Source organism: Carassius auratus, chromosome 27 (assembly GCF_003368295.1).
Source record: "Carassius auratus strain Wakin chromosome 27, ASM336829v1, whole genome shotgun sequence".
Taxonomy (NCBI): Eukaryota; Metazoa; Chordata; class Actinopteri; order Cypriniformes; family Cyprinidae; genus Carassius; species Carassius auratus.
The window spans coordinates 18608998-18624904 of record NC_039269.1 but is presented as its reverse complement, the minus strand read 5'-3'; the positions used below and the strand labels follow the sequence as shown (position 1 = coordinate 18624904).

The following is a 15907-nucleotide window of genomic DNA, read 5'->3' as shown; positions in this document are numbered from 1 at the left end:
GAAACAGTTCTACTCCACCATCATCGAATCCATCCTCTGCACTTCAGTAACTGTCTGGTTCAGCTCAGCTTCTAAATCTGACCTCAGAAGACTACAGAGGGTAGTCCGGACTGCTGAGCGAATCATCGGTACAACCCTCCCTTCTATTCAAGAACTGTACTCATCCAGAGTGAGAAAAAGGGCTGTCAAAATCACTCTGGACCCCTCACATCCAGCACACTCCCTCTTTGAACTGTTGCCATCTGGTCGACGCTACAGAGCACTGAGCACTAGAACAACCAGACACAGGACCAGTTTCTTCCCTCAGGCAATCCATCTTATGAACAGCTGATAATAACAACGCGAACACACTACACTTTATATTTATAAACACATACACTTTATTTATCTAACACACATACTTAGTATACACTTAAATTTTGCACATAATTTACATGTACATAACTGCATTTTGTAATATACCTGCCTACAATTGTCATTTGTATATTGTCATTCACTATCTACTTATTTGTATTTTTTATTCTTTTATTATGTGTTTTATGTTCTGTCTCTGTCATTCTGTTGTACTGCGGAGCTTCTGTCACGAAAAAAAATTCCTTGTATATGTAAACATACCTGGCAATAAACAGCCTACTGCTAAAAAAAAAATCTAACCTTTTTTTATTTAAGGTTTAATCACACAAAATTTCTTCCATGTTTTATTTTTAATAGTAAATCCCCTTTGTTTACCAAAAAGTTAAGTTCGCTTAATTTTCAATAATTTAAATATAAATTAAATTAATGTTTTGTGTTTAATGTTTAATGTGCATCTCAGAAAATGCTTTATTTAAAACCCCAACTGAATGGCACTTAAATGCACTTAATTCATCTGTCAACTTTATTGTCATTGTTCACAGTACAATATATAATTATAGCTGATATCCTGCACAGCCCAGAGTTTAAATTGATAAGTGTGTGCTGTCATATTATTGCAAATCACTATTGAATTCCCACCAAACTATTTTTTCAAGCAGTATTTGCACTGTAAACCTTTTTTTATTTATATAAAGTGCGGGTGAACTTAAACTGTATGGCTATGCTGTGGTTCCTGTTGGCTTTGCGTGCGTGCAGGGGTCGGGGGGCCTCTATGTCCATTTTGCTTGGGGCCCCCAACTTCCTTCAAACGGCCCTGGTAATACCCGTGCGATCGGAGTCATCGGACTCGGAGAACAAACACTGCCGTCAAAAGGGCAAACAATCGAAGTTATTATGCATTCTTGAGTCAGAATGTACATGTGCACAGTTGCATTTGTCATCCGTCACCGTGACACCAAGTGGACTCTTGAAGATGAAATAATGAGTGTATTTCGCTTGGACTTGGAATAACGAGAGGAATAACATGGAAAACTTTCTTGTCAGAGGATTGTAATGCATCACAGGCAGTCAGATATAGAGGGAATAGAGGAATAGAGACTACGGCTCCTTAAATTAGGTGTATTAAAGTGGTATTTTTTGCAACAGGTTTATTGACTTGTAATAGCAATTTAAGGTGGAATATGTGACAATCGGGTCCAGTCGGGTCTCAGCTTTCAAATAATATACGGGTCCGGGTAGGCATTTCTCGTATCTACACGGGTCCGGGTCCGGGTCCAGCTTTTGAAATAATAGACTGGTCCGGGTCGGTTCGGTGTAGTACATTACACCGGAGCACGCTTCTTCTTGAGCAGAGGGGGAGTGGGGAGGGGGGAAAATCGTACTCTGGCCCGGTTCATGGCAACCGTGCCTAGTATGAGTACACCCTTATGGACGATTACAGGTCTCAGGCCAAGAAAGCTGAGTGTGGGTTGTAAAGAAAAAGCAGAAATGAAGTCTGCTTTGTTGACAGCTGACTGACAATTCCAGAGACCCACAGAGAAAGAAAGAGGTGCAGTAGAAGATGTAGAGATAGGATGCAGGTTAGAAAGATTGCGTGTCCATCTGCATGTGATGTTAGAGCATTGTTGAGAGACTACCAGAATGTTTTAGAAACACATGATAGAGGTGGAAAAGAGACGACAGAAAAGGAGAGTGTGTAAAGGGAAGATAAAAATAATACTTATGCCTAATGCTAGGACCCACACAGACCACAGGGTGACCCCCTGCTGGCCTCAATAGCACCTCTTCCAGCAGCAACCTAGTTTTCTCAGGAGGTCTCCCATCCAGATACTGACCAGGCTCAGTCCTGCTTAGCTTCAGTGGGCAACCGTTCTTGGGCTCCAGGGTGATATGACTGCCGGAAATATTTCAACTTCAATTTATTGAAATGAAATATTTTGCTCTGGTAATGCAGCTGACTCTGCTACAGTGCTATATAAATGCACACTCTTATATATTGCATTTTTCATTTGTTTGATGCATGATGATTCAGCACTTTAGAAAATCTAAATGCTGTCATTAGGACCCTTGATATATTTGTCCCAGATTGTTTTCAGTAAACCTAAAAGGGACGATGAATCCTGGGGCATAGAAACATTTAAGAAGCTGTGGGAAGGAGCAGTGAAAGTGTAGGTCTTATTTCTTGGTTTCATTTTGAATGGGCGTTTATTGTGAGTATGTAAATGATGTGACTTTTGTTTCTCCATTCTTTGTTTAGCTCACAGGAAGTATTTAAAACTGCATGGCTGCCTGTAGTGGGAAATCTACTCAAACTCAGATAAAAGTTTGTCTAGTTCACATATTTACACATGTTGGAGGGGACTTGCCAGTTTAAACAGCTGTTATTCAGCATTAACTTATTAGGTTTACATTGAAATTTAATGAATTAAATGGCTAAATAGAAGACACAGACCCGACTGGACCCAATTGTCACATATTCCACCTTAAATTGCTATTACAAGTCAATAAACCTGTTGCAAAAAATACAGCTTTTTGTCTTACCTAATTTAAGGACCCGTAGTCTCTCTTCTTTGTACCCGACTGCCTGTGATGCATTACAATCCTCTGACAAGAAAGTTATCCATGTTATTCCAAGTCCAAGCTTAATCCACTCATTATTTCAGCTTCAAATAGTCCACTTGATGTCACGGTGAGGGATGACAAATGCAACTGTGCACATGTACATTCTGACTCGAGTTAACTCGCATAATAACTTTGACTGTTTGCCCTTTTGAACTATATTAACGCCACTGATGTTATTTATTTGCAATCATCTCTGTGCTCTCTGCTCTGCATCGAGTCTAAATCTGACCAATAAAACTTAAAGATTAAACGGTTCATTTATATTATTATAAAAATGGGAGAAAATGTAAAGTGCGGTTTGGCGGTCGAAGTGTCCCTCACTGATTGCCATAGAAACATGAAACATGCTGGAGACTATACATGCGTGCTAGCTGTATCAACCTAAAATATGTTTAACGCAATTTGAGCGTGATAGAAAACATTCATATTACAGTTCACCTCAGATTGTGTTGCTGATTTGAAATATATTAAATATAAGTTTGTCAAGCCTGCAAGCATTATTACCATGCGGGCACTTGCATTAACTCTGAGTCTGCGCGCTCTGCTTCTAACGGCAGCGAGAGAGAGCGCTTTTTTTGGCTCACACTTTACTTTTCCTAATTTTACAAGTTGCAAGTTACAAAAAACACAAGCAGTGTCTGATTACGGGCAGGTGTTCTCAGAGTACACACAATGTTAAACAGACCCGGGACCAGAGTTAATAGATTCGGACCCGACCCGGACCCGGCTGATCATTTAAAATATAGACCCGAACCCGTATGGGTCCCAGCCTTCCGGGTTGGGTCCCGGGTCGATGGGTCTCGGGTGCACTGTGAAGAACTCTAATTCACAGTACATTTTATAGCACGTGCTCATGTTATACAAGATCGCGTGAAGAGTTGAATTTGTTATCGTGCACAAGTTTGCGCATACTGTCATGTCTCTGTCAAACCCCTGTAAGTTCATTTTCCTCCAGAATTCTGCAACATTTTAGATTATATGGACAGTTGTGTTTATCATTGTTTTTAACAGCATAATAAGCAAACTAACAAGCATTATTATCGGTTGCGTGTCTAATAACTGCTGTCAGGGGGATGAATTTTATTTCCACTCTTAAAGGACTTTTTCAGAAGTTAGCTCTGTGGCTAGTAAGTCAACCCTCTACATTGCGAGCAAATCACTCGCATATGCGACTAAATCTTCCTTCTGGCTACTAAATTATGTCTAATAAATTCTCTGATTTTACTCGCCAGTGTGTTAGTTGGAGGCTAAGTTTAGCACAGATATATTTTCACTAGTGAACACTCTCTGACTCTCCGTCAGACGATCTGTGCTTTTTTTCCTCAATGGATGCGCAGCGCACCTGTATTATTAACCTGAGTTAATGTGCGAATGGCAGTCTCATTGGCTGTGCGCTCACCTATTATCGTCCCTGTTTTGATTTCAGCAAATCAGTTCGAGCGAACACACAAAACCTGATTAATATTCATGAATCCAGCAGCTCATTAATCCTTAGTAATCCTTAGTGTGTTTTATAGTTTTTATTAGTAGGAATCATTTTATTATTATCTTATCAGTATTTTTGTATGTTTTTTCCCCAAATTTTTTTAAATAATTTTTTTTATCACAGAAACACCGAATGACCAAAAAAGCACCACCACCAGTCCAGTTAAAATGTTCAGTTAAAACGACTAAGCATTCAAACATGGTTATCAAATTTACTTCTAATTACTAAAGTTCTATTCTTTAATGATACTTGACTGAAAAAGCTTGACTGACTGTCGAGTAAACTAAAATAATTACTAGCCAATGGCTATTCAATTGCCAAGGTCTCCGTAGAGCATGGATAGGCAACTCCGGTCCTGGGGGGCCACTATCCTGCAGAGTTTAGCTTCAGCCCTCATAAAAATTCACCTGACTGTATTTATCTAGTAATCCCAAAAACACTGATTTCCTTGTTCAGGTGTGTTTAATTAGGGTTGGAGCTAAACTCTGCAGGACAGTGGCCCTCCAGTACCGGAGTTGCCTATCCCTGCCGTATACGGTTGTAAGTTATGTAGAAACAACATTGCATCATTACACATTTGACAGCTCTGGCATGACGAGACAATATATTAAAAATACTGTGCGTTCGTTTGTCGATGATGTAAAGTTTGCGAGCCGAGATTTCTTTCAGTGATACAATGTTGAACAGGGGACGTTTCCCCACGTGTACCACAAAAAAATAAAAAAAATAAAAAAACACTTATACTAGGGCTGTGCAAAAATTCAAATGCGATTTTCATGTACATCTCATCAGTAAAGACGCTCCTGTAATTAGAAGTATATCTCCAGCATGTACGTTCAGATCAGGGTTGCCAGGTTTTCACAACAAATCCTGCCCAGTTGCTTCTCAAAACTAGCCCAATCGCGTTTCCAGGAGGTTCCCCAATAAAAATTGCTTCCCGAGGTTAAAATATAATTTTTTTTTAGCAGGGTTGCCTTGGTAAAATTCACATTTTAGGGGCTAAATATCACGTTGTTTGTATTGGGGTCGCTTTGACCCGCGGACATGAAAAACAACCACAGACTTGGCAAAACTGGTTGGCATTTACTACACCGAGCCATAATTCACTGACAATCTACACAAAATCGATGTTAAAATCGCAGGCGATTCTTTGTCGATTTTGAAAACGATTTTGTGTTAGTTGTCGGTAGACTACGGCTCTGTGTAGTAACTGCCGCTTCACCTGAACCAGTGTTGCCAAGTCTGCGGTTGTTTTTCATGTCCGCGGGTTGAAGCAACTCCAATTCCAATAACGTGATACTTAGCGCCTAAAATGTGAATTTTACTAGGGCAACCCTTCTAAAAAAAGTATATTTTGACCCCGGAAAGCAATTTTTATCGGGGAACCTCCTGGAAACGCGATTGGGTTAGTTTTGGACTAGTTTATGAAGCAACTGGGCAGGATTTGTTGTGAAAGCCTGGCAACCTTGATCTGAACGCACGTGCTGGAGATATACTTCTAATCACAGGGCTCCAGACTAACTTTTTTCACTAGGAGCACAGTGGCCCCCAAGTGAAAATTTTAGGGGCACAACCAGAAAATTTAGGGGCGCACACCGTAAATCAACATGCTAACCAAATCTACTAATTTCCACTGTATTAGAGCTGAAGATCTTTGCCCGAACCCGACGGGACCCATCGGGACCCGACGGGTTCGGTCGGGTTCGGGCTTAATTTCTATCATTTTACGTGGGCTCGGGCCAGGCTCGGGCTTGCGCTCCGGTTTGCGAGGTAAACGAGCGGTCATGTAATGTGTTTCGATTAGCGCGAGAAAGATGCGAAAATGAATGCTGAGCAGGTGTAACGGAGGCTTGCCTCTGGTGATTAGGCTACGTTTTGGTTGCACCAGTAACTAAAGCAAACTCTGAGGTGTGGAAAAGTTTTGACCATGTTTATAATGAGAATAATGAGTGAATAATGACGCACCATCAGTGAGCGCTGGAACGTGCTGAAGACATCTACAGTGGACTAAATAATTTTCCTCCACAAAAACATGTAGACCTAGCCTAATCTCTGTGAGTAATGTTTTTTCAAATGATAAATATTCATTGAGTCTTAAATGCATAATGTTGACATAGTATTTACGCTAATGTTGGCATTATTATTTAATTAAATATCATCTGCTAGTGCAAAGCAAATCCGGCGGAGCCTTTATCTTAATTTCGTTATTGCCAAATACCCATCTCAATTTAAAACTTATCTTAATAAAAATTTGTTTAAATGACTCGTTTTTATTGGTGCGTTGGTCTATGTATAGGTTAAATGAGCCTATGTCTAGAATGCTGAGATGTTACGATGTCACAAAGGACTTATTTTATTTCTTTATTCCAACTTTCTAAGTGGTCTAGTCTATGTTATTTATGAGTAAATTATGTTAAAACATGAATAAATGACTCATTGTTGACAAAAGGCAAAAGAGCTGTGTGCATGCGCGCATTTGAATAATGTCGGGCTGTAAACGGGTTCGGGCTTTAAAAAAGCTGTCAATCAAAATGTACTTGTCGGGCTCGGGCCGAAACCTGTCGGGCTCGGGTCCTGTCGGGCCTAACTTTTAAGGCCCGATTACAGCTCTACACTGTATTACTAATAAATACTTTAATAATAGATGCAGAAATTACAATGTGTGGTTTCAAATTCAGTGTCACATTTTATTCTGCACTTTTGAAGATGCAACAACAAGGTAAACTGACAGGACAATCGCTGTCATGACAGTACAAATAGTAAACAAAATTCCATACACTCAGAATAAAAAATGTGCTTAGTAAAAAAAGTTTGTGTGCATGCTGTATGGTTGTTGTATGTTTCGTTAAGTTTTAAGCCATTCTTCCTTTGAAGGTCGAGCTGGCTTTTGTATTTGGTGAAAGGTAGTTCTAATGCTTATAGTACCTTAGCCATCTGAATTCTTTCAGCCAGTCTTCTTGAAAATGGTGAATGCGGACTTTTTTCGCCACACCAACCTCTGACTCTGAATCATCATCTGACGGTGAAACTGTAGACTCTGGCACTGGTACACTAGCCACAAGAGGTCGGAAGACCTCAATAGTTCGCTTGCTCATAGCTCAGACGCACGCACATATCAGGTTGTGATGATATTTGTCTCTGTTTCCTTCCCACAGATGTTTACGTGCCCTCAATTATCTCTAGGCCCCTCCCCCTCCACACATTTTAGCCACTTACAGTGGCCATTCCCTATTATTCTCACACGCATTTGGCGCCTCACAGACAGACATCACTCAATGACACGCGAGTGTGTGCTCGCGTCTCATTAGTATGTGTGCGAGTGTGTGTGTGTTTGTGTGTGTGTGTTTGCGTGCGTGTGCAAATCTACTGGTCGCACATGTGCGACTGGATGTAAAATTCAGTCGCACACTCTCAAAATTTGGTCGCAGTCTGGAGCCCTGAATCACAGGAGCATCTTTACTGATGATATGCGCATGAAAATCGCATTCGATTTTTTGCACAGCCCTAACTTATACATACAAATACTGGTGAATCCTTTCCTTTGGAATTAAATACCACATTATCAATGTGTATGAAAACAGTTTAGAATGTCGTAAAAAAAATTTGTGTATTAAAAAAGTTCAGTGTGGTGTATCATCGGTTGGGCTACGGAGCTGAGAGAATGAGCTACTTCAGCAAGAGTCGGCTGTTTCAAAACCTAGTAAGCTGCCTAGATAGTCAGCATTTTTGAGTATCACTAAAAGAGAAAATGTCAGTATTTTATTGAGACTTGAGATTAAATAAACTGCTTAAATATTGTAGATCTTCTAGTATTAATTTTCACGTGCAGTTACACATTGTTGGTTAAAAACAAGAAAGTGGCTGGTAAAAACATTGAGTGGCTGGTAGATTTTGAAATCAAAAAAGTTAATTTCCATCCCTGATACACACTCACACACACAACAGAAGTGTGTGAGCATTCTCTCTCTTTCTCCCTCTCCCTCCCTACCATTAAGTAACCTGTGCATTGTTTTACTTGTTTTTGACACATACGAGTGAACTACAAACTTTCCAGTGATGAAATGTATGTTCACTCGACAAGCTCGCACATCTCCACCGCAGCGCCCTCAAACCATTCAGCAGCCTTTATCAGCTCGCGCATGTAAGCTGTACATGCGTTAATACTGAATGTTTAACATTATATTTATTGCATAGATATCCTGCATAGACAACCTTAATCTAATAACTCCTGCATAGACAACCTTAATCTAATAACTCCATTCTGCTGTGTGGTATTTTGTGCCGTTTTGTATCAGAGAATTTTGATGAGTACAGTTGCTCATTATCGGTATCGTTGCATCCCTAGTATAAATCAAGATATAAAAACATATATATACAGACTGTGATTTTGTGGCTTGTGTTTTATAAAATCTAATCTTTTTAAAATCTAGACAAAACACATATCGTTGGAAAGGTCAGACAGTCACTGTTCCATATTTGGAGACTGGTTTGTAATAGAAGTGATATTGTGACAGAAAATGATTGATTTGTGACAGAAAACTGCATCAGAAAAAATCTGTAGAGTTTGAGTGTCACAGGAATCACAATTGTTGTGATATCAACTTAAAATTTGGAACACCGCTTGGTTAGATATATGATATATGAGATAAATGATTTCAGAGTAATTATTTTTATATAAAATAAAAATGGTAGGCTATACAACATCATCTTTACTGTAAACAAACTTTTATAACTTTTTTTATTCTTTCTTATTTTAAAATATTTTCACATCAATAACCTGCTATGTGTCGTCTTTAAAAAGAGATCAACCTTAGGTCTGTATTCCAAAGCGTTCAGGAGTTACAACCTATTGTAACAAGCATTGATAAATGTGTTCTGTTTTTTAGTGAATTTATTTATTAAATTATTTATTTTCAAAGGGTTGATTTATCCTGTAGGATACAAACATTGAAATCAAATATAATTTTTTTAAAAATGATATTGTATTATGTATGTTCCAAGAAGATGGTTTGCCCTTTTTTAGGGATAAGATAGCATTGTTTGTTTTTATTTTTTATCCCTAATTTTGGGCAGGTTGGTTGTAAATTTCAAGCTGCTCTTGACATCTTGTGTTCTACCGTTATTTTTTTCTTCTAACACTAAAGAGTTGTCGCATAACCAGCAGTTACCTTCTATCAGATGTCACTACATGTTATACACATGCTTTGGAATAATGTCAGTCACTGGCACACAAATAGAAATGTCAGTTTGAAATTTCAATTTCCAGGTAGTCAGAGTCAGGAAAGAAAAACCTGTGATCAGTGATTTTTCAAAAACCAAAAAAACATTCAAACAAATCAAAATAGTATTTTTAATAAGGTGAAGTGAAGGCTCTTATATTTCCCCTGAGTAACTCTGGTCTTTAGTTTTCAGTAAACGGACTCCGTATTTGTTTTCCTTTTGTTGTTGTTTTATTTTGGGAGTAGTTGCATGACTGAGAGGTCAGTCAGATGTTAAATGGTTGGATTCTGTGACAACTTCTAGCTTCTCTGAGGCTTACAAGGGGAACTGACAAGTGAAGGAACAGCGATTCATCTCAAGAAATAAATCCTGGATTAGTTTAGCCAACCTGAACTTTTGTGTCTGTGGGACAAATGTTTTATTTTATTTCTGGCCAACATTAAATTTGGAATATGCAGCGAACTGCATTTCTAGTGTCACAGCATGTTTTCAAACACTCTTTTCAAATGCCTTTTTTTGTGTTTCATTGGTATATAAAAAGTACAGATATGTCTTGACAGGTAAAAGTAGGCATCTTTTTTCCCCCCTCTGGCTTAGCCTGGACAGTAGCCATGCACCAAACTCTCCCTTTTGGGTGTGTGGAGGTGACAGTTGGTTACAGGACATTCTGTCATTGCATTTGGACTGAACATTGGGTGAATATTTTAAGGTCCTGAGACTTGCACAGTATTGCAATCCATTGCTATACAGACCACTATAGCAAAAAATGTTTATAAAAAGCATTACATACCCTAACGTTACATAAAATATTCTAGATTTAAATTATTAATGCTCACTAGTGGGAGCCCAGTTACAAGCCTGCAGTGGTTTTTCAGAGGGGCTGTGAAGTCACTGGTCACAGTATTTCAAAGGGAAACCAGAGATGAGGGAATCACCCCCACCAGTGTGCATTATAAAAATATTTATTCTCATTGCTGTGTAGGTTCATGTGATCCCGCAGGTATTTTCAGACCTGTTACCCAATCTCTGACATGCATAGAAGAGCTATACCCCTATGCTATTTTCTCCCTTGGCCGAGTGTCGAGCAGCATTGCTAACCACAGTACACCATTCTTTCAAACAGTCATTTCCCCTCTACTTGTGGAAGAGACTAGTTCCCTAATTTATTTTAAACCGCACATGTTCCTTTTGTGTGGATTGCAACAGATTTTTTTTTTTTAAGTGGTGTGAGCTTCTGTCTTATCTGCCATGCACATACATAAATATCCATGTTTACTTATGACTGGGTGCTGGCTTTCAAATAAGTGCTATAAATGTTCATAATAAAAGTTCCTGTGGGGTCCATCTGTTGTTTTTGTTGAAAGCGTACTTGCTGAACCCTTGCATCGTTATGTTTATAACCTGATGAATGTTGTAAAAGCTGTTAATGACCTTTAAATCTCCCATGACCTCTAGCTTCAGTCGACACTCTTGTTTGTAATCTTTAAACTGATGTTCACTGTAAAATGTGTATTTATAGATTCATGTCACTGGCTACTAAATAACATCAGTAAAGAGACCCTGACCATTAATGAACAAGCATTCACAAGACTTTAATCTGCACAATTACTGTGCCTTTGAATGACCTTCAAAATAGTTCTATCCATCTATCCATCTTGGAAATATAGTGCACCACTAAAAGACATTTGGACACTTAAGACACAATTAAAAATGTAAGAAAGTGGCCATTTTCCAGTTGTCAAACGTTAGTGAAACATTCATAGCTAATTTGATAAACTACACCTGTGGCTGCTGCGCCCTGTATGAACTTGAACGGAAATGACTCCATGGATCCACTAAAAGAATTACAGTGTTGCTGATTGTTTATAATTAATGGCAAAAATGACTTTATGAAATTAAATTGTGTATGCAGTGAAATTATTACATTTACATACATATTTTGTGGGGCCACTGTATCTTGCTTATCCTTTTCTTTTTAATAAGCTCACTCAGATATGGGTATTACAGAAAAAAAATCAATAAATCTTTTCTTTTAACAGATATCCAGGAATTTTATGAAGTGACCTTATTGGATAATCAGAGATGTGGGGAATCGGTGAAAGTGCCAGATGCAATACCCCCAGTAAACCTGTGGGACTTCTCCAGCATTCAAAGCACAACGGTGACTTCAGACACCCTGCCCAGCCTTAGCACCAGCATAGAGGTAAGTGTGCATTAATTTCTAATCATCTTAATTGGATTACTGAATATAGCTCCTATTTTTTTTGGGGGAATGACTTTGTATGTCATTCAAAGTCTGCAAACACATATCTAGCATCTCACAAACATTTTTTTAAAGACATTTAGAAAATGGCATTCTGCTTGTTTTTCATAAGTCATGCCACAACATGGTAAATTAATTGAGCTAGGAATCAGATTACAAAGTGACAACCAAACATGGGTGACTGTTGATTGACATGTTTATTGGGGATTAATGGCAGTCTCAATCTTCATTTGTAACTGTTCTGAATGGGGAAAGTGCACATGCTTTTACAGTCACACCCTTTATGTAATCATCAGTCAGGCTTTCTGAGAATTTGACATCCTGCTTTGCATGATATCACAGCCATCATTGATACTAAAATTTACTTTAATCCATCTTAAAAGGGTCTGCTGGAAATCGTGTACAGAATGACACTTTCACAGAAATTGTCAGAAAAGACATTCTGTCGTCTTGGATTCAGGGAGAGCAAATTGGTCTCAGTAGCTGTGCGTGACGTGGTTGAAAACAAATACGACGAATGAGTCTTTACGCTCCCTGGCTCTATCTGCAGTCTCTGTGCATGCTGTTTGTGCACTTGAATACTTTAGTAGCACATGTTCTCTTTCCCTGATGCAGAGGAACAGAATACTGTACTTATGCAGAATATCCTGAAAGAAGGACATTTTCAGTTAATTAAATGACCTCTTGAAAGAATACCAAGATAGATAAGTTGGTACAGAATTGTGACTAAACTGAACAAGCAGTAAAAAATATATTTTTTAAATTTAGGAGTGGATGTAAGATGACCTTCAGACTTTTGCTGCTTGATGTTTGTTTAAAGTGTCATGAAAACTATTTCAGCACTGGTCATTTCTCACCACAGTTATGAAAAATGTGGAAAACAGTGGACGTGGTAAGCTGCGAATGGGAGAGGAGAAGACAACAATAATAGTTGACTCTTCCTGTCAGTTTTATTTTGCTTTGAGTTAAGTGTAAAAGGTACTCACAAATGCATAATGCACACAACAAAATGAACAAAATGAAAAAAGTTATCAAGTCATTATGCTCCAATAATTTTAGATCTGTAAATTAGTTGGTAAATGGCAAAAATAAGTTTTTGTTGTTTTTAAGAAACTTTCTAGCCATAAATTTATATTATTAGCCATAAATGTATATTATTTATATTCCATCTTTCAAGTGTCATTCCACCGCAAAATGCTTTGAAAAACATTAATGACAAAATTATCTTTAGATGTATGTCCATTGTTTCGCTAGTAGACAAAATACTGACAGTGAGAAATACACAGGACCAAAAGTGCTCATAGATGACTCCTGTATGACTGAATGTTTGAAATTTTAGTTTACTTGCTGGACAAATAAGCCTTGGAATTCTAAGGTAACTCCAGACATTTTGCAGTTTATATTCTTAATTCTTACTAAAGTTTACTAAACGTTTTTGCCCTACTATGTTGTCGAACATAATTGTGAACAAACTAAATAGTTAAAAAAATAAACTAACATGCTTTTAAGATTGCTTAAATTAATCGCTTGTATTAATGAAATTGATTTTGGATAGTGACTTGACAGACGACTATCTTTCTAGTGCCTTGCAACTGTAAAAAAAAAGCTGTTGTTTTCAGATGAATTATAAAAAAAAAAAACCTCCGGTAAAAATGTAAAACAGCTTTGCAGAACAACCTGTAAATATTTACAGCTTAAAAATGTACAGTGAAATAATTTATAACCTCACTGCTACTAAACTTTGTAGCTTTTTTGATGTTTTGTACCTTTAACGTATACTGACAACCACCATAGGAACACAGTTGGTGAAGGGAAAGCCATGTGAAGAATCAAAGTTCATCACAAGTAGCTTTTAAGTAAATACTAATATAGAAAGAAGGTGCACAGTGTCATTCACACCAATACAAAACAATGTCATATTAAAGCCACGGTCATGCTAGACTTTAAGCACTTTCTACTGACACCACAACAGTCTTAATATGAAGTGTCACTCTTATGTCCTTTTAAAAATCATAATTCAACATTATAATACATCCAAACCGTAAAAATATGCAATCTTTCTATCAAGCTATCAGTCACTTTAGAGTTTTAATTTTCCATTTCTGCAACTTAAATTGATTATGAATTATGTTCCGTTTCTTGCACAGACCAGTCACTTCATAAGACCTTAATATACATCAAATGAGCCATAGGTTTTAATGTTTTATTCCATAATACAAATATACAAATACAAATATGGCCATCTGCTGACTTGCTTTTTATGATTCACTGATAAGAAGAAGCTAAACTAACAAGAAATATTTATTACATTGAAAAATATAAATTATGAAGTGTCTCACAGGGAATTCTTTTAACATTTTTTTCCATTGTAAATTTTAGGATACACTTCTCTTTTTACATCCAAAAGCTGAACATACAACAGTATTTTTCTTTCATCTGATATGAAAACATTCAAAACGCAGTTAGACTTCGATGTGTGAAACATAATGATGTAATATGTATGTTTGTATCTGTTTTTTTAACAATACCACCACCTGCCTGCAGTGTGTTGACATGTACAACATGAACAGCCACTTTTAAATATATTTATAAAAGAACAGAATATTCTTTTTCTAGCAGAGCATCATTGGCTCCACACATTAGCTTAGTCTGAAAAAGGAGCATTACTGATTGACTAATATTCCACTAACAACAGTATAACATTTTCAGAAAAGTGAAGTGAAGTGACATTCAGCCAAGTATGGTGACCCATACTCAGAATTTGTGCTCTGCATTTAACCCATCCGAAATGCACACACACAGAGCAGTGAACACACACACACACTGTGAACACACACCCGGAGCAGTGGGCAGCCATTTATGCTGCGGCGCCCGGGGAGCAGTTGGGGGTTCAATGCCTTGCTCAAGGGCACCTAAGTCGTGGTATTGAAGGTGGAGAGAGAACTGTACATGCACTCCCCCCACCCACAATTCCTGCTGGCCCGAGACTAGAACCCACAACCCTACGATTGGGAGTCCAACCCTCTAACCATTAGGCCACGACTCCCTAATGACCCGTGTCACAAGACAAAATGTATGTTTTCAGAGGGTGAGTTAGTCAGTAAACTGGTCTGATTCTATAAACTGGTACACGTTTATATCACTACAGCTTGGAAATCTGAGCCCTAAAGAGTTGACTTGGAATGGTCTGTCATACCATTAATGCAATAATCACTTATTCAGGTTTATTCTCATCTGTCTTCCACTGTAATTTACAGTACAATCTCCAATATTTTGTTTTATATAAACAAAATATTAGTTGCTGCTTTTTTCAGGCTTTTGAACTTCATACTAGAGGATGGAATATAAGTCATTTTAAATAAACTTGCCTAACTTGCCCCTCTGCTGTGTATTTCAATGTCCTTTTTCTTTTCCCTCTTGTTTCTTTCTGTAAAAAAAAAAATGGCTACCCTCAGGACTCTCCCCTTCTAAATGAAATCCTTCATGTGCTCGCTAAAGCGAAATCTTCAGCCAGTGAGCTGGACCAAGTAAGTATCATACCGGCACGGGTCTGGTGGGTTGGGCATCCCCCATGGCCGCATGTCTGGGCCGCTCATTTCCTCCTACCCTGTTTCCGAAGCCTCGTCGATGGGGTTTACTCCAAGAATAGAGGGACTCGTGTGTCATTGCGCTTCATTCATTTAGGCTCGCTTTATGGGTCTGCCATGGACAAATGTCACAGCATTATCAATGGGAAATGTTTTGGTGGCCAAAAGCTGTGGGTGGCATTTTCACAATTTTGAAATGCAAAATGATATAGCCAATTGAATTCTTAATCTTTAGAATGTGACATTTCTTTCTAAAATATAATCAGCCGGATACAGCTGATAACTTTTTATAATTTGTGGGATTGGATTTAAATTTTTTTTTTATATAATTGTGAAAATGCCAGTTTGGTGTTTTGGTTTCAAAATCTCCTGTTA

At 38.0% G+C, this 15907-nt stretch overlaps 1 protein-coding gene across 18 annotated transcripts in view; it reads left to right on the top strand.

Annotated features, from left to right (window-relative positions):
- dlg1b (discs large MAGUK scaffold protein 1b) overlaps positions 1–15907 on the top strand; it is a 149273-nt gene that overhangs the window by 26594 nt on the left and 106772 nt on the right. For 13 of the 18 annotated variants that reach the window (XR_003276023.1, XM_026206357.1, XM_026206356.1 and 10 more), the window contains exons 3-4: positions 11722–11885; positions 15401–15472. Coding sequence is in view for 17 of the 18 variants with exons in the window: in XM_026206357.1 (XP_026062142.1) it covers positions 11722–11885; positions 15401–15472 (236 nt within the window). In the remaining variant the exon portion in view is untranslated. The remainder of the gene's footprint in view (positions 1–11721; positions 11886–15400; positions 15473–15907) is intronic. The other 5 variants (XM_026206361.1, XM_026206372.1, XM_026206369.1 and 2 more) reach the window with 1 other exon arrangement.